The sequence below is a fragment of the Pavona decussata genome, unplaced genomic scaffold (genome assembly GCF_977016875.1).
Source record: "Pavona decussata unplaced genomic scaffold, jaPavDecu1.1 SCAFFOLD_2, whole genome shotgun sequence".
Lineage (NCBI taxonomy): Eukaryota > Metazoa > Cnidaria > Anthozoa > Scleractinia > Agariciidae > Pavona > Pavona decussata.
Window position 1 is genome coordinate 523,164 of NW_028145426.1, and position 21,709 is coordinate 544,872.

Below are 21,709 nucleotides of genomic sequence, written 5' to 3' on the forward strand. Positions count from 1 at the left end.
AGTATTTACTACGTTAATTAAAGGTACAAGCGTCACAAAAGAGTATTTACTTAGTTCATCAAAGGTACTAGAGTCACAAACGGGTATTTACTTAGTTCATTAAAGGTAAAAGCGTCACAAACGGGTATTTACTTAGTTCATCAAAGGTAATAGTGTCACAAAAAAGTATTTACTACGTTAATTAAAGGTAAAAGCGTCACAAACGGGTTGTTGCGGTTTTTGTTAATTTACACTTTTCTATGTAGTTTTTGTTTTCCGCATCTTTATACGTGTTAATTGTGTCCTGCACCCTTCATTCCTTCCTGAACAATTTTTCGCACTATATGTAAATTCAGTGGTATATAATATTTTCAACACTTTCATTTTATCACTCACCCACCTAAATCCAGCAATTGGTAAGTGTTTTTTCAGTCGTCCTGTTTTTTGGTTTCAGTTGTCATTTTCGCGTTTATTCTTTTTATAGTCGTTCTTAGTTGTTTCCTGTACTTTCTCTGATAGGTATTTTACCAAATCCCTTGATTTGAGTGAATAAATTGCTGATTGAAACCTGTGAGTCTCTTCGTGGCCCTTGCCACTTCATTGTAAAATACCAATTGAAGATCATGGACGTTATCGAAGCTGATGATGCAAGTTCCATCCGAGCGAGTTCCAGGAGTAGAATGCCTAATTCGCTGCAGGACCAAGAAGGAGTTGTACGCGAAAAGCTGAACAGTCTATAACGGTCTGCAGGAGGCTATGTGGCCACAATGTCTAAAGTGTGCGCTCGAATTGATGATTTACTCGCGGACTTTGCTAACTTGGTGCAAGTGCGGAATCTGCAAGCCACCTTGTCAGATGCATTTAGGAATTATGGAGACAACGTCGCGCGGACCAAAGCTCTTCTCAATGACAGCAGCGTGGAACTTAACAAAATCCAGGGCGTTTACGAGGCTCAAGAGGTCAGAAAACGTCTGTATGATGAAAGGATCGAACATTTCGCGATCGAAGCTGCTTCGTATTTTAATAAACAAGTGTCAGAAGAATTACTCCGTGTCGACACTTCATCGCCTCGAGGATCGGTGAAATCGCAGAGCAGTCGAATTTCCAAGTTAAGTGCAGCGAGCTCGAGACTTCGCGAAGCCAAAATCGCGGCAGAAAAAGCGGCTCTATTCGAAAAACAAACTGAGCAAAAACGATCAAGGACAATAGCAATGAAAGTCAAGTTATTGGAGCTTGAAATGAAACAAAAGCAATTCGAATTTCAACATCAACTAGAACTAGCGAAGCTCGACGCCGAGAAAGAGGCAGAGGAAGCCCGGGAAAGGACAGAGTTGGCAGATTTGGAGTTCAAGTTAGCAGAGCGCGAGTTTTCTTGTCTGCAGTTTGAGGAAAATCCACCTGAGCGGCATAGTTTTAACAGAAATATTGACATTGACGGAAACTTTACAAGCGTATCCGACGCTGGTCCGCAAGTTGTCTACCCTCAAGCTGTTTCCACGCAATTAGGGTCGATAGCGCAGGTTTGCTCCACGCAGCCACTTTCTCCAACCACGTGTTCCGTCTCATCCACGAGAGTCTCGACCGGCCACGTCACGTCTTCGCGTGTCTCTGTTCTTCCCGACACGTCCTCGCGTGGATCAACGTTGCCTGCGCCCACTTCACGTTTTCCTGAATTTTCTGTCACGTCCTTTCAAGCCCCTGCAGTTCCCGTGGTGTCCTCGCGCGTCTCCTCGTTACCTGCGTACTCTACGTGTCTTACAGATCTTCCACCCATGCCTACGTGTGCTCCCTTGCAAGCCTCTGCAGTTCCCGTGGTGTCCTCGCGCGTCTCCTCGTTACCTGCGTACTCTACGTGTCTTACAGATTTTCCACCCATGCCTACGTGTGCTCCCTTGCGAGCCTCTGCAGTTCCCGTGGTGTTCTCGCGCGTCTCCTCGTTACCTGCGTACTCTACGCGTCTTACAGATGTTCCACCCATGCCTACGTGTGCTTCCTTGCAAGCCTTTGCAGTTCCTGTGGTGTCCTCGCGCGTCTCCACGTTACCTGCGTACCCCACGTATGTTCCTGATTTCCCACCGATGCCTACGCCTGCTTCTGTGGTTCCTGCTATGTCTGCCTCAACGTTGCCGTCTTCGTATGTTCCCGAGTCTTCGCGCGCTAGCTCGTGTGTTCCTGCCATGTACCCGGGTGTCTCCCTGTTCTCATCCCAGCCGCCCTACAATGCAGGTCCAATATTCACACATGCAGCTCAAGCCTATGGTCCAGTTCGCCTGCCTTGTCATGCAACTTCAGGACATCTTCCACCTTCTCTTCAGCCAATGGGTGAAAGCTTCCTTGCAACTATTGCTACCACAATAGAAAGAATTAGTGCCGATCAAGGTCTACCTCCACTACAAGTGCTTAAGTTTGATGGCTCCCCTGAGAGATATCCACTATTCAGACAGAGGTTTCACCAGATGGTAGAATCGAAGGCATTGGATGAACAGACTAAGATGGCTCGCCTGTTGCAGTTTCTCGAGGGCCCTGCTCTTAGAGCTGTGCAAAGGTACGAGGCTTTGTCAGGAGGTTTAACCAAGGCGTTAGAAGTCCTGCAAAGTCGTTTTGGTCAACCCTTTAAGATCGTAAGAGCTTGCGTCGACACTCTGACTAAAGGTCCCCCTATCGCATCTCAAGACAAGGATGGTCTCCAACGCTATGCAGATATGGCACAAGTCATGTATGATACCCTCGGATCTATGAACTGTTTAGGAGAAATGAACACTGACAATCTCGAGAAAGTGATACTAAGGTTGCCCAAATGGCTCCAAGACAAGTTTCAAGAACATTTGAAGAAGCTTCAACGCCAAGGAAGAATTATCCCCACATTCAAAGACATTGTTGAGTTCCTGAATGACCGAGCTGATTTGGCTAATCATCCGTTTTTCACAACTTCTTCTGAGGTGAAGTCACACAAACGAATTGAAGATCGAGACAAGTCTCATCTGCGTCACCTTACCACTCTTACCACAAGTACCTCTAGGGAGGCCAGCAGACTTGCGATCAATAAAGACACTAAAGCCAGCAACTGCCCCTTGTGTGTCCAGTACCACCCACTCTATCGCTGCGGGGTATTCAAGTCCAAGCCCGTCGAGGAGAGGAGGGCCTTAGTCAACAGAAAGCGGATTTGCTTCAACTGCATCAGCTCTACAGAACACACGGCCAGTTTGTCAAGTCGCAAATGCGTTGTAGGGTACCTGGTTGTGGAAGGTCTCACCACACTTTGCTTCACCTGTCAGGTCCATCCCGAGAAAACGCTGATCATCACACTAACAACACTGAAGTCACAGTCATCCCAACCATGCCTACTGTCCTGCCAAGCGACCAAGATGCTCCCTCGAGCACGTGCGCTACTGCAACCTTGGCTGAATCCTCTGAGATTTACCTGCAGATCATGCCCCTCAAGATCATTGCCAACGATGGACGATATACAACCACTTACGGCTTGATCGACTCCGGCTCCGACGTCACTATGATTGACCCATCCCTCGTCGATCAGCTTGGTATTCAAGGCGAAGATGGACAACTCCTACTTTCCACAGTAAGCCAAAGAGACAAACAGGAGAATGGAGTAAAGGTTGACTTCAAAATAGCGCCCGTTGATGATCAGCACTCACACCAGATTACTGTGCGCAATGCATGGGCTGTACGAGACCTTACCATCCCGCTTAAGCATGTAACAGCTCGCAAGAAGATGGAGCAATGGTCGCACTTGTGTCAAGTCCCTTTTCCCGAAGTACAAAGAAAGAAGGTTTCTATCCTTATTGGAACGAACATCCAGGAAGCCTTTATTCCGTTGGAAGTTAGAAAAGGAAGTCCTAATGAGCCCTTCGCGATACGATCCTGCCTTGGCTGGAGTATCCTTGGCGGTTCCGGCAGTGTAGACGGTAGACGTCAGTTTAACCTGCATCATGCTTCTTCTGAAGATGTTTCTCTCAACCGACAGTTGGAAGAATTCTGGCGAATTGAGTCCCACGGCACCGTGAAAGAAGCCTTTGGGCCAATGTCTGTTGAGGATCGAAAGGCGCTGAAGATAATAGAGAACACAATCTCTAAGGTTGACGGCCATTACCAGATGGGCCTTCTCTGGAGGCAGGAAGTACCCTACCTTCCATTTAACAGAGCCTTGGCAAAAGGTCGTCTTCAAGCTCTGAAAAGGAGATTTAACCGGGATCCTGGCCTAGAGGAAAAGTACCACTCCGTCATAGATGACTACGTTACTAAAGGTTATGCAAGACAGCTAAATGAAGAAGAGGCCTCTAAGAGATCCAAGATCACTTGGTACTTACCACACCACCCGGTGCTGAACATTAACAAGCCCAACAAAGTACGCGTGGTATTTGACGCTGCCGCTAAATTTGATGGCACTTCCCTGAACGATCGGTTGTACCATGGCCCAGATCTCACAAATAATCTGGTTGGCGTGCTTATTCGCTTTCGAGAAGAAGAAACTGCGTTCACAGCTGACGTAGAGGCGATGTTCCATCAAGTCAAAGTTCTTCCAGAGGATGCAGACGCCCTAAGGTTCTTGTGGTGGAATGCTTCTTCAAATCTCCCTCCTAAGGAATATCAGATGCTTGTCCACATATTTGGCGCAACTTCATCCCCTTGCTGTGCCAACAAGGCACTTCGACAGACGGCAGACGATAATAAAGGCCGGTATAGCCCTGAAGCCATCAAGACCGTACACAGAAATTTCTACGTTGATGATGTACTGAAATCTGCGCCGACAACAGAGAAGGCGATTTGGCTAGTAGACCAGCTGACCAGGCTACTGAGTGAGGGCGGCTTCCACCTAACGAAGTTCACAAGCAACAGTAGGCAGGTGTTAAAGGCCCTCCCACTAGAGGAACGAGCGAATCCTTCTATCAATCTCGACCTCAGCCAACTTCCTATCAGCCGCGCACTTGGATTACACTGGGATGCAGCTTCGGATACCTTGCAATTCAAGGTTGTTCCCACGAACAAGCCTCCAACTAAACGTGGCATTCTTTCGACTGTTAGTTCCCTATTCGATCCACTTGGTTTTTTGGGCCCGTTTCTCCTCCCAGTCAAAGTCATTCTTCAAGAACTATGGAGAATGGACGTCCAGTGGGATGACCCTATTCCAGAGCCTTTGCTAACACAGTGGAATGGATGGGTAGAGTCTCTGCCCCTTGTTGCGAACATCAAGATTCCACGATGCTTCAAATCATTTTCTAGCACCCGAGTCATCACCGATGTTCAAATGCATTTTTTTCCTGACGCATCCAACAAGGGTTACGCTGCAGTTGGCTACTTAAGGCTCGTTGATGATATGGGAAAGGTCCATTGCGCCTTTGTTATGGGAAAGACCCGCAATTCCCCGCTGAAACAGTGGTCCATACCGCGTTTAGAGTTACAGTCAGCAGTGGTAGCTACACGCTTGCATTTACTGATACGCGACGAGCTTGACATACCCCTTCAAGGTGTTACGTTCTGGACAGACTCTTTGACGACCTTGCAGTACATTACGAACGAGAAGAGGCGATTCAAGCCATTCGTTGCTAATCGAGTGAACGAAATTCATGAAGCCTCGACTCCTCAGCAATGGCGACATGTGCCAACATCACTGAACCCAGCTGACGATGGTTCCAGAGGAATGAAGCTACATGATCTTGACCCAAATTACCGCTGGCTCTCTGGCCCAAGTTTCCTCCTGAAGCCCGAAGAACATTGGCCAGTTAGAAGGGTTGGCAATATTCCAGAAGACGACAGTGAAGTTCAAGTTGAAAGAACCGTCATGGTGATTGACCGTGGATCATCACTGGACCTGCTTCTGCGTCGCTATTCATCTTGGCCTCGCCTCTTAACTCTTGTCGCCTGGTTGTTACGTTTCGTTAACCATGTTCAGAACAAAGGAACTTCTACTGAAAGAGGTGGAATATCCCTTTCAGAGATACGGTGCTCTTCCAAGAAAATTGTACAGTTGGTACAACGCCAAGCCTTTGCTGAAGAGATTGATTCCTTAGTCGAAGGTCATCCAGTTAAATGTCAAAGCAAGCTTGCAACTCTTCTTCCTGTACTCGTAGAAGGAACCGTGCGCGTGGGAGGAAGAATTCGTCACGCTCCTATCGCCTTCGAAGCTGCCCATCCGATGATACTTCCTAAAGATCATCCAGTTTCTACCCTGATCGTGCGCTACTACCACGAAATCCTGGGGCATGCCGGTCGAGAGCACGTACTTTCCTTCATACGACAACATTTCTGGATTATTCAAGCAAGGTCACTCGTGCGCCATGTTCTACGAAGATGCATCAGTTGTCGCAAGCGAAATGAAGTCCCCATGACTCAGTTGATGGCTGACCTGCCAAAGGAACGTCTCACTCCCTATGATCGGCCGTTCACCTACACAGGAGTCGACTTCTTTGGCCCATTCTACGTGAAGCGTGGTCGGAGTTCAGAAAAGGTGTACGGTTGCCTCTTTACCTGCCTTACCAGTCGCGCCGTGCATATAGAAGACGTGAGTTCATTAGAGTCCGATGCCTTTATTCAAGCCCTCCGCAGATTCATCTCGAATCGTGGGTGTCCCAAAGAAATCTGGAGTGATAACGGAACAAATTTCGTCGGAGCGGACAAGGAAATTCGCGACTCTATTCGTCAGTGGAATCAGGATGATCTAAACAAGCAACTGATTAAGGACGGGATTAACTGCTCCTTGTGCCCAATGTTCCAGTGGAAATTTCAGCCTCCAGCCGCGAGCCATATGAATGGGGTCTGGGAACGGTTAATTCGAAGTGTGCGTAAGACCATGAAGGCGATCCTTGGCAATCCAGATGCGTTGGTTGGACTGGAAACCTTACGCACGGTCTTCGCAGAGGTTGTTACCATCCTCAACAGTCGCCCGCTTACTCCCAGCAGCGATGATCCAAGCGACCCGGAACCACTCACTCCGAACCACCTTCTGCTGCAACAGAAAGATCTTGCTCTGCCCCCAGGTCTGTTTGTTCGCGAAGATCTTTACAGAAGAAAACAATGGAGGAGAGCCCAATTCCTTGCTGACTACTTCTGGAAACGGTGGCTAAGAGAATACGTTCCAGCTTTACAGCAACGCCAAAAATGGGTTCGCGAGAAAGGAAACTTGAAGGTCAATGATCTTGTAATGCTTGTGGATGAAAATTCCCCTCGTGGAAGATGGCTCCTTGGCAGAGTTATGAAGATCTTTCCTGGCCACGACCAACGCGTCCGAGTTGGAGAAGTCAAAACGAAGAATTCAACGCTTGTGAGGCCGATTTCAAAACTTGTATTGCTGGAAGAAGAAGATTAGTAACATTGACATTCGCCTACAGTTATTCTCAGAAACCTCTTGGACAGTTTGAATGCGCTAGTTCTAAGAACTTTCAGTGACTGATTAATTGATTCGCTTTTATTGCTGAATTTCCGCAAATTCAGCGAAGCCCCCCAGGATGTTGCGGTTTTTGTTAATTTACACTTTTCCATGTAGTTTTTGTTTTCCGCATCTTTATACGTGTTAATTGTGTCCTGCACCCTTCATTCCTTCCTGAACAATTTTTCGCACTATATGTAAATTCAGTGGTATATAATATTTTCAACACTTTCATTTTATCACTCACCCACCTAAATCCAGCAATTGGTAAGTGTTTTTTCAGTCATCCTGTTTTTTGGTTTCAGTTGTCATTTTCGCGTTTATTCTTTTTATAGTCGTTCTTAGTTGTTTCCTGTACTTTCTCTGATAGGTATTTTACCAAATCCCTTGATTTGAGTGAATAAATTGCTGATTGAAACCTGTGAGTCTCTTCGTGGCCCTTGCCACTTCAGGGTATTTACTTAGTTCATTAAAAGTATTAGCGTCACAAACGGGTATTTACTTAGTTCATGAAAGATATTAGTTTCACAAAAAAGTACTTATCACGTTAATTAAAGGTACTAGCGCCACAAAAGGATATTTACTTAGTTCATTAACGGTAAAAGCGTCACAAACGGGTATTTACTTAGTTCATCAAAGGTAATAGTGTCACAAAAAAGTATTTACTACGTTAATTAAAGGTAAAAGCGTCACAAACGGGTATTTACTTAGTTTATCAAAAGTATTAGCGTCACAAACAGGTATTTACTTTGTTCATGAAAGATATTAGTTTCACAAAAAAGTACTTATCACGTTAATTAAAGGTACTAGCGTCACAAAAGGATATTTACTTAGTTCATTAAAGGTAAAAGCGTCACAAACGGGTATTTACTTAGTTCATCAAAGGTAATAGTGTCACAAAAAAGTATTTACTACGTTAATTAAAGGTAAAAGCGTCACAAACGGGTATTTACTTAGTTCATCAAAGGTAATAGTGTCACAAAAAAGTATTTACTACGTTAATTAAAGGTAGAAGCGTCACAAACGGGTATTTACTTAGTTCATGAAAAGTATTAGCGTCACAAACGGGTATTTACTTCGTTAATCAAAGGTATAAGTGTCACAAAAAAACTATTTATTACGTTAGTTAAAGGTACAAACGTTACAAACGGGTATTTACTTAGTTTATCAAAAGTATTAGCGTCACAAACAGGTATTTACTTAGTTCATGAAAGATATTAGTTTCACAAAAAAGTACTTATCACGTTAGTTAAAGGTACTAGTGTCACAAAAGGATATTTACTTAGTTCATTAAAGGTATTAGTGTCACAGAAGAGTATTTACTTAGTTCATCAAAGGTATAAGTGTCACAGAAGAGTATTTACTTTGTTCATCAAAGGTATTAGTGTCACAAAAAAACTATTTATTACGTTAGTTAAAGGTACAAACGTTACAAACGGGTATTTACTTAGTTCTTCGAAGGTATTAGTGTCACAAAAAAGTATTTCCTACTTTATTTAAAGGTACAATCTTCACAAACGGGTACTTACTTAGTTTATCAAAAGTATTAGCGTCACAAACAGGTATTTACTTAGTTCATGAAAGATATTAGTTTCACAAAAAAGTACTTATCACGTTAATTAAAGGTACTAGCGTCACAAAAGGATATTTACTTAGTTCATTAAAGGTAAAAGCGTCACAAACGGGTATTTACTTAGTTCATCAAAGGTATTAGCGTCACAAACGGGTATTTACTTCGTTAATCAAAGGTATTAGTGTCACAAAAAAACTATTTATTACGTTAGTTAAAGGTACAAACGTTACAAACGGGTATTTACTTAGTTCTTCGAAGGTATTAGTGTCACAAAAAAGTATTTCCTACTTTATTTAAAGGTACAATCTTCACAAACGGGTACTTACTTAGTTTATCAAAAGTATTAGCGTCACAAACAGGTATTTACTTAGTTCATGAAAGATATTAGTTTCACAAAAAAGTACTTATCACGTTAGTTAAAGGTACTAGTGTCACAAAAGGATATTTACTTAGTTCATTAAAGGTATTAGTGTCACAGAAGAGTATTTACTTAGTTCATCAAAGGTATAAGTGTCACAGAAGAGTATTTACTTTGTTCATCAAAGGTATTAGTGTCACAAAAGAGTATTTACTTTGTTCATCAAAAGTATTTGCGTCACAAACGGGTATTTATTTAGTTCATCAAAGATATTAGTGTCACAGAAAAGTATTTACTATGTTAATTAAAGGTACAAGCGTCTCAAATGAGTATTTACTTAGTTCATCAAAGGTATTAGTGTCACAGAAGAGTATTTACTTAGTTCATCAAAGGTATTAGTGTCACAAAAGAGTATTTACTTTGTTCATCAAAAGTATTTGCGTCACAAACGGGTATTTATTTAGTTCATCAAAGATATTAGTGTCACAGAAAAGTATTTACTATGTTAATTAAAGGTACAAGCGTCTCAAAAGAGTATTTACTTAGTTCATCAAAGGTACTAGAGTCACAATCAATTCAATTTTCCAATTCAATTTTGTTTTAATTTTTCACACGTACAACGAGATTCAATACAATTGATAAAAAAAATATATTAGATTATATTAGAAAGGAGGATTAAAAAGAATTAGGATAAATTTCTCTGGTTTAGTGTGAGCAGTGCCCAAAGGAGCATGCTGCTTTCGAGTTGGGCACTGCTTACGATGGAAGAGAAAATTATTTCGGTGGAAGAGAAAATTATTTGAAAAGGTTTAAAAAAGAAAAAGAGCGCGTTTAGCGAACGGATGACGGTGAAGAACTCTACATTACTTTTGGTTTATAAGCAAATTTTTCCTGTATTTGGTTTTAAACGAAAAAGCGGAGTTTGATTGCTTAATGTTACAGTCAGTATTGTTTCCCATATTTGTGATGCTGCGAATTGAAAAGTGTGTTTACCGTAGTTTGTACGTATTTTTGGTCTGCTAAAATTTTGTCGAGATGAAAATCGGGTATTGTACGAGTGCCGAGAGGATGCTGTGGAAATAGAGTTTGCAAAAACAGGACATATTTGATCATTTATTATTTTGAACGTGAAAATGGCAACCTTGAGTTTGAATGCATTGTCAATGGTTAGAAATCCCAGTAGATTGAAGTAAGCAGTAGCATTTTCTTTTGGTGAGCAAAGAATATACTTTTTACACATTTGTTTTGGGCGGTGCGAATTTTGTTGAGATGGGTGGCGTAGGTGTTGCCTCAGCTAGTTGCCCTCGCTACAATCGGGTATTTACTTAGTTCATCAAAAGTACCAACGTCACAAAAGGGTATTTACTTAGTTCGTCAAAGGTACTAGCGTCAAAATCGGGTATTTACTTAGTTCATCAAAGGTACTAGCGTCACAAACGGGTATTTACTTAGTTCGTCAAAGGTTCTAGCGTCACAAACGGGTATTTACTTAGTTCATCAAAGGTATTAGTGTCACAAAAAAGTATTTTCTACGTTAATTAATGATACTAGCGTCACAAACGGGTATTTACGTAGTTCATCAAAGGTACTAGCGTCACAAACGGGTATTTACTTAGTTCATCAAAGGTATGAGTGTCCCAAAAAAGTATTCACTATAAGTTAATTAATGATACTAGCGTCACAAACGGGTATCTACTTAGTTCATCAAAGTTATTAGTGTCACAAAAAAGTATTAACTACTTTAATTAAAGGTACTATCGTCACAACAGAGTATAAAAAGGTATAGTTAAGGTACAACTGTCCAAAAAGGGTATTTTCCTCATTGATTAAAAGGCATTAGCGTCACAGAAATGTATTCACTACGTTCGCCAAATGTACAGTCTCACAATACAGTATTTAGTTCGTTCAAAGGTATTAACGTCCACAGAATAATATTTACTACGTTCATCAATGGTACAGTGTCACAAAAGGGGATTTAGTTCGTTCGTCAAAGGTACTAACGTCACAAAAGGGTATTTAGTTCGTTCGTCAAAGGTACTAGCGTCACAAAAGGGTATTTAGTTCGTTCGTCAAAGGTACTAGCGTCACAAAAGGGTATTTAGTTCGTTCGTCAAAGGTACTAGCGTCACAAAAGGGTATTTAGTTCGTTCGTCAAAGGTACTAGCGTCACAAAAGGGTATTTAGTTCGTTCGTCAAAGGTACTAGCGTCACAAAAGGGGATTTAGTTCGTTCGTCAAAGGTACTAGCGTCACAAAAGGAGATTTTGCTTCATTCACTAAAGGTACAGCGCCACAAAAGGGTATTCACTTCATGAAAGATATGTTTACGTTTCGTTCCGTTAATTACAGCTTAGGTGCAATTAATTCGGGAAGTATGACTGTTTGCACCCGATGCAAAAGAAAGAAAGGAAATTGCGGTGAAAGATAACAAATATGTAACTGGATTTTAATTTATATAATCATAAAAAAAATTATTGTTTAAGACTAAATGTGTGAGTTTAGCTAAGGTGAATAATCACTTAACGGTTATTTAACAGTGATTTTCAGCTCTTATTTTTTATATATTTTTGTGGGGCTGTATTTTATTTTATTCAAACGTTTGAATTTATGGGGGAATGGATGAAACTGAAATATACAATCTTTCAGGAACGGGTCTTTATCCTCCAACCCTGAAACTGTGCTGTTACACAGTTCAAGTCATGAGTCTTTGAAAAGAACCTGCTGCAGAAGCTGTGAATGAAAACCTAGTCACTGCATAAAAATATGTCGAATGGCTTGACATTTACAATGCGATAAATGGTACGGGCTTAACATTCACGAAGTGATTACTCATTTTTGTGCACAAGCATTAACCTGTAGCGGACTGGTTGACAAATTAACTCGAATATTAACAAACGACAATTCAAAGAACAACAGCAACAGGACCAACAAAAAGGCACTTCTAACTAGCGGACGGTTGAGCCAACGAAAAACAAGAATGTCATTTCGATTGTCACTTTTTTACATGTGCAGACTTTCTGAGTCCCAAGTTTGAGGGCAGTTTGTTCATATCAACATCTTATACTAATATGAATTTATTTTTGCATCAAATATTCCACCGCAGAAAAAAGTAGAATTGGCGAGCATTAATACGGAAATATTAGTTGGAATGGAATGGAGAGGGAACACTAAATTGATTTGCCTAAATGAAACTCTCGTTAAAGGGTCAAAGGGGATTTCTTGTACAAGATAGTTCAGAATTACCAAAAGACATTTCTTAATGGAATTTGCGCGCATTATCTGCTTCTTTTTATCCATATGAATGGCCACTTGATCTGTTTCTAGGCTTTCTAGCTGTTTAAGTTACTTACTGATACAATGCTTCAACTGTTGATTCCCTTGAAAGACTAATGGACAAGACCTGGAAAAAAGACAGTAAGTAGCAGGTAAATGTTCGAAGGTAAAGCATGATCATCCTTGTAAGTGTAGTCCTGGGAAGGACTGTTTGAGGTGACAATGACGGATGTTTCGATAACCTGAGCGGAAGTAATCATCAGAGTCAACGTCGCTCAGCCTGTAGTTTCGTCAGTCGATAGGCACCTTCAGATCTGACTGCGAGTACGACACATCAGTCACATCCCCAGAACTCACTCTCCTTCCCGTTGTTTACCAGCAGATAAGGAGACCTTAGAAACAAGATTGGTGCAACAAGCGATTATCTAAACCACGCAAACTAGACTTAAAAGGTGGTACTCGCATTCAATCTCGTACCCGTAGTCAAATCTGAAGGTCCCTATTGTCAAGTCAAACAGTCCTTTTTTGACTACACTCACCCGGATGATCATAATTTAGCTACTTATGACATGATCCCGAATAAGTCAAACCACTTACAGTTTCAGGTAAATATTAGGTTCACATGTGACACGCATCCTACAACCTGATAGCATCAGTAATGTTGAGAGCGTTCAGAACTCCATTTAGCATGCATTTCCTGTTCTTTGCGAAGCAGCAGTTAGAGGTGAGAAGTTTAACCGTTCGAACTCTTTAACAAGGACTCCCTTGTTTGTATTAGTGAGGTGTCTTTAACGTAACCGTCAATTCTTCTTGGACCAGAAGCTTGCCCAAATAGAGAAGTTTCTATGTCACATATGTACACTGTTATGTACCCATAAGGAGGCAAAGGTATGACTACATAATTAATGCACATTATCATTGTCAAATAGATGTTGCACGTTTTTACCTGGCCATCTGGCAATCTTATTCTCAAATCCACCATTGGTGACTTTCCGACATCACCCTGCTGATCAGCAATGGTTCTGTTTGAAGGCTCAGGTGGCTCCTCTGTAAGTTTTGCTTGTTTTGCCTGGTAGATCATTACAACAGATATTATTTAAGTCTTTCTCTCAAGTTGCCTTTATCTTCTTTTCGAAAGCGAGGTCTAGTGCAAGGCTGTTAGCATTTAAAACGGCTTTTCATTCAAGTGCAATTTAAACTGTTTTCACATGTGAAATACTTTGCTCTGGGTCTTGCTTGCAAATAAAAAGGAACAAATGAGATAACAACAACTCAGAAATAGCCTACTTTTAATGACGTACATATCATACAAGCACTTTAACAGAGCATAAATGTAGTATTGACTTTGACGACTCCTTAATTATAGTGACAACGGAAACCATCGCAGCCCAAAGATATTGAGTCTTGCACACAGTAAAAACTATGAACATTGACAATATAATCACTTCCGTGACAATAAAGAATTCTTTTAAACAAAAACTGACAAACGCTTTTACCAATGTTCCTTTTATTATTCTTTATAGATTTCTTCATATTTTTGAATTTATGTGTAATCACCTTAAAGTAGGTTAAATACTTAAAACCTGAAAAGATTTTCACGTTTCACTTCTTTACAATTACATTTGAAGGGGTGTACGGAATAAGGCCCTAAGGGACTTTTGATGCAAGGACAAATTCTCGTTTTGTTTCACAAGTGAATACAAGGCAATTTGGAAGGGGAATCTAGCAATTTATTAGAAGTCACTTGGAGCTTTTTTCCAGGCACCCCTTCATTTTACCCGTTGAAGACAATAGTCAGGTTCTTGAAAGCTCACAGTTAAAGCGTTTTATTAGTCACAGGCAAGGATAGATGTATTTCCACTGCAGGTCTCTAGGTCATGTTGTTTGTTTACAATAGACACTGTGAAGGAGTCAGGCACACAAGGAAAGCAACAGATCATGAACGCAATCTCCTGTTGTCTTTAAGATATTTTCTACATTAAAGGACGGTGCCTACTTTTGTTACTGGACATACGTTTTGCGCATTTCGAGATACTCGGGTTTCCTTTGGGTGGTGCCTACTAATACAGGGATATTTTTGCACGGTTTAAACCTATGCGGAGAAAGCAGAACTTAGCAAGTGCTCTTGGCAAAAGAAAATTGGGGGGGGGGGGGGGAGGGGGGGAACCATGCTTTTTTTCAGAGATACATGTAATAAAGCTACTATTTTGGAAAAAATGCTATACATTGCTTTGTATTTTAGCACTTTTTAGAATTATTGTTTCTCAATCATCTCTAAGAAATGGTGGTTACCCCCAATTTTCTTTTTGGATTCCAATAGCCCTTGCAAAGATCTGCTTTTTCCGCATAGTAATAAACTGCGCGAAAATACTTCTGTGTTCAGTTGTAGGCACCGACCTTGAGTACCTGGTTATCTTCACTGCAGTTGTTGGCCATAACACCAAGCTGTTACCTACTAATGACAGCACTGGATATATGTTGTATACATAGCTGAATTTATTAAATACAGATGAATGACATTTCAAAGGACTAAATAAAATAATTGTTTGACAAAGTAGGCCAGTACATGTACCTTTTCCAATTTTTCGTCTTTTTCATCCTTCATATCTTTCAACAAATATTCCTTGTGAAGTTTCTTTCTTTGCTTTTCCAGCCTACATAAAAAAAAAACATGGTACCATGGTAACTTAACAGAACAAGATGTTTATCCAGCTAGAAACAAGGTGAACCAAATCTAGGACGAGGAGGGAGGGGGGACTACTTGAACCTCCGGCCCGCTGCCTCCAGTCTGGAAAATACAGTTGGCAATAAAATGCTGTTTGTTCTTTTCCAGTCATCATTCCTCGACCTTTCTCAAGTCATTGCACATTTTGATAACAACACAAACACAAGGCTAGTAGGAATGGTTTTGGTGGCATAACTTGTCAACTATATGATCAAACGATTCCACTACTTATTGGAAGACAAACGAAAATCAGTGAAAGGAATAAATTAATCATCTCACTTTGCTTCTTCAATTGCCTCTAGTCTGAGTCGTTCCTGGAACTTGTGCCTCTCGCCAATTGTCTTTTGGTATCTAGATACTGGTGCAGGCTGTCACAACAAATAACAATTAGCATGAAGAGTAAATTGTAGTTTTTGCGACAAGCTAGAACGTTCATCATCCTATTTTCTTTTTTTTCTTAAAGTTCTTTGTCAGTTGACCAAACATGTTCAGTGAAGGAATTAATTATGCAACTGTTCTCTGCTCGTGGCCCTGCTGTACTGGTAATTTAAGTTAGGCCAGAGCAATCTTAGAGAGTCATACTCGGGACAACAAAGTACGGTAGGGGGACGCTGTGGAGGGTACCAATGTAGAGGGTTAATTTAATCCTTCCTTCTCTGTTGTCAAAGTGAGCATCTGCGACATCAAAACAGCTCTGATTACTTGGTCTCACTCCCAGGCCTTGTTCGTGGAAGCTTCTCAAGACAGCGTGGCTAATTGCTGCAAAAATCCGCCTTCTGTCCTCTTCTTTGATTTATCAGATTGCTTTACGAGTCAATTTGTTTAGCTCCAAATCCAATTTTCTTAGATTTTTACGCCGACTTTGCCACATCAAACATGTGAACTCTTACTCTACGCATGTATTAGCTTCTTATCGGCAGGATTTTCACAGCTTTCAGACAGGGTTTGCGGTGGTGGAGTTGAAGCTCAAGCCTTGTGCTGCGATTTGACCGTTTGTTTAATATACTTGTCGTGTAGCTGGCCCACTCCCCTTCGGAAATTAGTAACTTTGAACTCCCCTCCCCCTCGAAATTTCTGGTGACCCTCCACGTGGCAAAAAAAGATATTATCTGGACCAGTGGAGTAATAATTGTACCAAAAGAAGCGGGGGTCCTTTGTAAAACAGATATGGAGTTTCTTACAATGGAAATTTCAAAAAGAAACCTACATGTAAGAGATGCCACCTCACAGAAGCAGTTAATTTGATGTTAAAATTTCATGCACACAAATGCACACAGAAAATCTATTTTAAATTTTAAAATATAAAAATTCTGTATTCAGAGCGCAATTATAACTTAAAAGTGGGATATTTCGTTCGGATCCACCTAACTTGAAGTTCAGTGGATTCGAACAAAATATCCCACTTTTAAGTTTTAATTGCGCTCTGAGTACAGAATTTTTATTTTAAAATCGTGATTCCAGAGCAGGAAAACAATATTTTTGATTCAATTTTTAAATTGGTTGTCAATTTAGATTTAATACCTTATTACATGTAGAGTGGTACCGAGCTATAAATTAACCCCCAAAACTTTGGGACTCCCCTTCATGAGGTTAATTAGCATTATTGCTCATTACTGCTGATATCAACTTACTCCAACAGAAGAGCTGCTGGCAGCAGAGGACTGAGGGATGCTGTGTGTATCGCTGTGTGGTACATCAGCTGCTGATGCTAATTCTTGTTTCAATTTCACTCTTGCTTCACCAGGATTCTGGTTTATCCTTGTAGGTTAATACAAAATAAATGAACCCATGAGTAGGCGCTGTTATTGTTCCTTTTCGACCACACCTATTTTCGGGGTGTGTACAGATGTAGAGAAGGGGGGGGGGGGGGGGCAAAGGAAATAACTTTCCACTTCTCAATGCATACACTTTAACAACAAATTATTGAATCTGAATTTTTAATTTTGTGTTGTGGACAGTAAAAAAGGTTCACAAGGGTGACAAAAAATGAAGGGAGCAAAACTGCATATATAGACAAAATACAAAAATTTGAACAGCTACATGTAGCACTAGCTGTCACACATTTTTAAAAGGTGAAGGTGAAGAGAAGAAAGTAGTCACTAGAGAGAATTTGGTTTTGGTGTTGACATTCTTCTTTAATGAAGAAGAATTTTTTTGTACTGCATACAATTTGAAAAATGTGTGAAAAACCTTTGAGATATACAAGTGTAGTATGGTAATAATAATAATGATAACAATATCATTATAGTAATACTGTAATAGTAATGTATTATAATAACATTGTAATGATAATAGTATTGAATGTTTTTTGTGTAATAAGTAGTGTTGACATTGTTTTGTTTTTCATAACTGGTGCATACCCAGGGCTCAAACTCATTACAACGCGAAGAAATCTGGCGATGGTGATGATGATGATCATGAGGATGATGGTACTACATTGTAGAATTAGCATAATTTAACATGATTATAAAAATATGAAAATAAAAATGAAAAGGAAGTATTACCACTCAATAGCAGGTTGAATCCCTTTGTTCTTTGTTACAATCAGAGCTTTTTCTGCAACAGCAACATCATAACCTAAATGCAACATAATATTGGTGAGGTGATACTAAAACACAAGGCACACTGAAAGGGATATTAAGTGAATCACAATTGTCACTACACTGCATAACTACTGCAATTAAGGACAGCACCCACTAAAAAAGAAGTATTTTTTGTGTGGTTTATGACTATGCAGGGAAAGCAGATCATAGCAAGGGCTTTTGAAATTCATAAAGAAAATTGGGGGTAACCACACATTTTTCAGAGATAATTAAGCAACAATAAATTATTCTGAAAAACAGTAATTATAAAATACAAAGCAACGTATGGCATTTTTTTTCCAAATTGAAGCTTTTTTTCCTCTGAAAAATGCATAGTTTCCCCAATGTTCTTTTTAGATACAGAGAGCATGTTGTTGCTAAGTTCTGGTTTCTCCACATAGTTTTAACCCACACAAAGATATATCCCTGTATTAGTAGGCACCACCCATAGGAAACCCGAGTATCTCAAGATGCATGGAATGTATGCACAGTAACAAAAGTAGGCACCGTCCTTAAAGAAATGCATGTATGCATTTGACACCATTTAAGTGTTTGATCACTTTTCAGGAACTTTACTGAGTGAAAGAAATGGGATGTTACATTGTACATTTTAAGCTTGATGATCATCTTACTACACTAGTTCAGATGTTCTACCACTGGGCTACAGGAGACTCATGGGAACTAGGCATTAAAGAACATAAAAAAACAAGGAGAAAAACAGAGGAAAGACAAACACAACTAAGCATTTTGTCATTACCCATTATATACATCTATGATGTTCTCAGTCTTTCAATTACATGTAATAATAAAATTGTTCTAATGTTTACAATTATTATTACCCATTTCCTTCATGTAGGAAAGCAAAGTAAGGTCTGCTTTTACATCTTGATCAAACAAGCTCTCCCCTGAAATAAAAATGAATGATCATAGCAAGTTTGAACAGAGACACTATCAAATGATGGTGGACGCTCTCTCCTCGAAGCAACCAATGGGTAGATTGACAAGCAGTCTATTTACTGAGATGAGTTTTCATGTGTGAATGATGACCTATATTGTATGTGAGAGGGGAAGGTATGTCCACAGAAACTGCAGGGAATTTAGGAGGTGATCTAGGCTGGTCACTGCTTTCTTCTCTCCTTCTTTTCCTGTGCTGCAGCCATTCTCTCACTGTCTCACCCGAATAAGGGGACATCAAAGAACAAACTTGACATTAAAAGTGCTAGTATCAGCTAGGGTATAGGATCTCTAAAGAGGAAGAATAGGAGGCACTCAATGATGTTTTAGTGGAAAGCGCAAATTCAGGCAGTCAGCCGTATCAATGAACACATGTTTGTCTGACTGGCTAAAATAGAACTTGCCGATACATATTTTAAGTACCATGAACCAATGCAACCAGAGGCTACTGACAGAACAGGAATTAAGCACGGTGTGATTAGAAGCACAATACATGTATGTATAGCACAACATAAACAAAGTTAATACTTGCCTTTTTGTGAGTTTAGTTTGAGGACATTGCTAGTTTGACTTGAATCTGAAGGGCCATTGCCAACATGGCTTTCCTTATCTGAGGGTGGAATCCCAAGCACTTCATCAATCAAGAGTTTGGTTCCATCTAGTTTTACTGAAGAAGGAAGAACGAGAAAGTCCCCTTCCTGTAATGATGACAAACAAAATAGAACATTAGATGTCAATAGCATGTGTACTGTACATATTGAAATTCACCATTTTGACACAAGTTTACAGAGGTAGAAGACTGTAATGAAGGTTCCTCAGTTAAGACAAAATAACGACAATTTTAAATAACCATGGTAATCATTAAAAATAATATTAAGAGAATTTAGCATTTGTCTGTATCATACCATAAATGGGAATGACTTCAGGTCATGCTTATGCCCATGGGGGGTACTCCCTTATATGGGCTATATAGGTATGTGCGGCGCCAGAGGGTATGGTTTTTCAGCCGCTTTGGTCATAAATAGGGTATCAATTTTAGCCATTTTGCCACCATTTTGGTAATAAATAGGGTATCGATTTTTGCACTCTAGTCTTGAATTTGTCTTTTTTTTTTTTAGAAGAAACTACTGTTTACGGCAACTGTGTACATGCCGCAACGGCTTGTCACGCGCTCCGGTCACGCGCTGGGCTCCAGGGGAGTTTTGAACTGAAGTTAAAAACCAGACACTATAAGGTCATAAATAGGGTATCAAATTTTTGGTCAGGTCATAAATAGGGTAGGGAAAATCGCAGATTTTGGTCATAAATAGGGTAAGGGTTTTGGGAAGCGGGCCGCACACCCCTACCCAATTTTTTTGGGAGTACCCCCCCCCCCCCCCCGGGTGCTTATGGTCCCTAAATAGCTTAGGGAAAACATTTATGGACATATGATTCACACTCTGACAATAAACTAAATTACTGAACTCTTCAGTAGTGCATTTTTCATCACAAATGTTCAATATTTTGCTGTCATGTATATATTTAAAAGTTAATGGAGTGTCTAATCTGTACCTGTTCAAATCCTGAAAGCAACAGAAATGTCCGTGCCGGCTCCAGTTGCCATATGACTGCATTGAACTTTGGATTACCTGCAATTTCCAAATTAACATACATCAAGATTATTCTCAGTTTTCGACAACATAAAAGATTCCTTATGGAACTGCAGTTTTCTCCAAAGCTTAATGACAGCCCTAAACATGCCATGTCCTTGATTCAAACTGGTAGACATGTTAGACTCAGTCATGCAAAAATATGAACTATTTACACATGACAGATATTTGCCAGTGTATATGCATCAGACCTCAGCAGACCAGGAGTCATAAAGACATTTCGACACCCAATTTACAACCAATATGAAAGTGGGTCTGATGCAGGAAATCTGCAACACATCAGTTTGACCCAATTCAAATAAATAAGTAAATAAATAAATAAATAAATAAATAAATAAATAAAATAAATAAACTCAGAGCCATGCCCAGGGTGGGGCGGGGGACTCTCATATGAAAGGGGCAGGGATGCTTGTCGTCTTGCTTAGGGGTGTAAATTTCGGATTTTGGTCTCACTTAGGGTGTTCTGGGCAAAACGCCATTATATTTGGCCGTGAAGGTCTCGTTTACGGTTGCACGCGAAAAGTTACGGCATTTTTTATTTGTCTGTGTGTTAAAATGGTCTCTTTGAGGGGGTCAAAAAAGTGTGGGCCATGCCCAGATTGGTCTCCTTTAGGGGTTTAATTGAAAATTTCCGATGAACAAACCCACCCCTTTCATATGAGAGTCCCCCGAGGTGCCATGTCCATCAAAAGCAGGGGTAAAAGTGTATGATTGTCCCTCAGACACCGCCAGGCCAAGAAATTAAAATAGAAATTAACAGTGTTGGCAAATAGTGGTATGCAAATCAGCCTTTTTCTAGTCCCCAGCTTCTTTGATCTGCAAATAGTGTTAACATTAAATAGCACCCACTTGTTGATTGAAGAAGATTGAAAAAATAAAGCAAGGCAACATTATATGTAGATATTTTTGCTGCTTCCACATTTTCTCTAACAAGTGCTTTTTCTAGCAATTTTTTAACAAAAGCCATTGCAGAATATGAATCTTTCACTTACTTATTCTAATTTTTCTGTATTTTGGATTCTCAGGGTTTGTCACGATGTTGTTGACATAGACTTGCATCAAAGAGAGCGCATTTTTGGCCTGATCTGTGTCGGAGACTGATCTTAAAGCCTCCTATAACATTAAAAGAAACAATTGGAATAACCATTGTATAACTGAGATCTATAAAAACAACAGGAAGCAAAATGATACATTACCAAAGCAAACTCCATTACTGCGCCTGTGATGCCTTGACCA

The 21,709-nt window shown here is 40.3% G+C and overlaps 1 protein-coding gene across 1 annotated transcript in view; it reads right to left on the reverse strand.

The window, feature by feature from the left end:
• LOC146489856 (uncharacterized) overlaps nucleotides 1-21,693 on the reverse strand; it is a 51,931-nt gene extending 30,238 nt beyond the window's left edge. Inside the window, exons 1-11 of the mRNA XM_085115118.1 lie at nucleotides 21,670-21,693; nucleotides 21,466-21,586; nucleotides 20,376-20,452; nucleotides 19,357-19,522; nucleotides 18,710-18,775; nucleotides 17,793-17,865; nucleotides 16,920-17,046; nucleotides 15,568-15,656; nucleotides 15,136-15,217; nucleotides 13,510-13,632; nucleotides 12,641-12,690 (exon numbers count right to left, since the gene is read on the reverse strand). Of these exons, the coding sequence (XP_084971244.1) occupies nucleotides 12,641-12,690; nucleotides 13,510-13,632; nucleotides 15,136-15,217; nucleotides 15,568-15,656; nucleotides 16,920-17,046; nucleotides 17,793-17,865; nucleotides 18,710-18,775; nucleotides 19,357-19,522; nucleotides 20,376-20,452; nucleotides 21,466-21,586; nucleotides 21,670-21,684 (989 nt within the window). The 5' untranslated portion in view covers nucleotides 21,685-21,693. The remainder of the gene's footprint in view (nucleotides 1-12,640; nucleotides 12,691-13,509; nucleotides 13,633-15,135; nucleotides 15,218-15,567; nucleotides 15,657-16,919; nucleotides 17,047-17,792; nucleotides 17,866-18,709; nucleotides 18,776-19,356; nucleotides 19,523-20,375; nucleotides 20,453-21,465; nucleotides 21,587-21,669) is intronic.
• Between the last annotated feature and the right edge of the window lie 16 nt (nucleotides 21,694-21,709).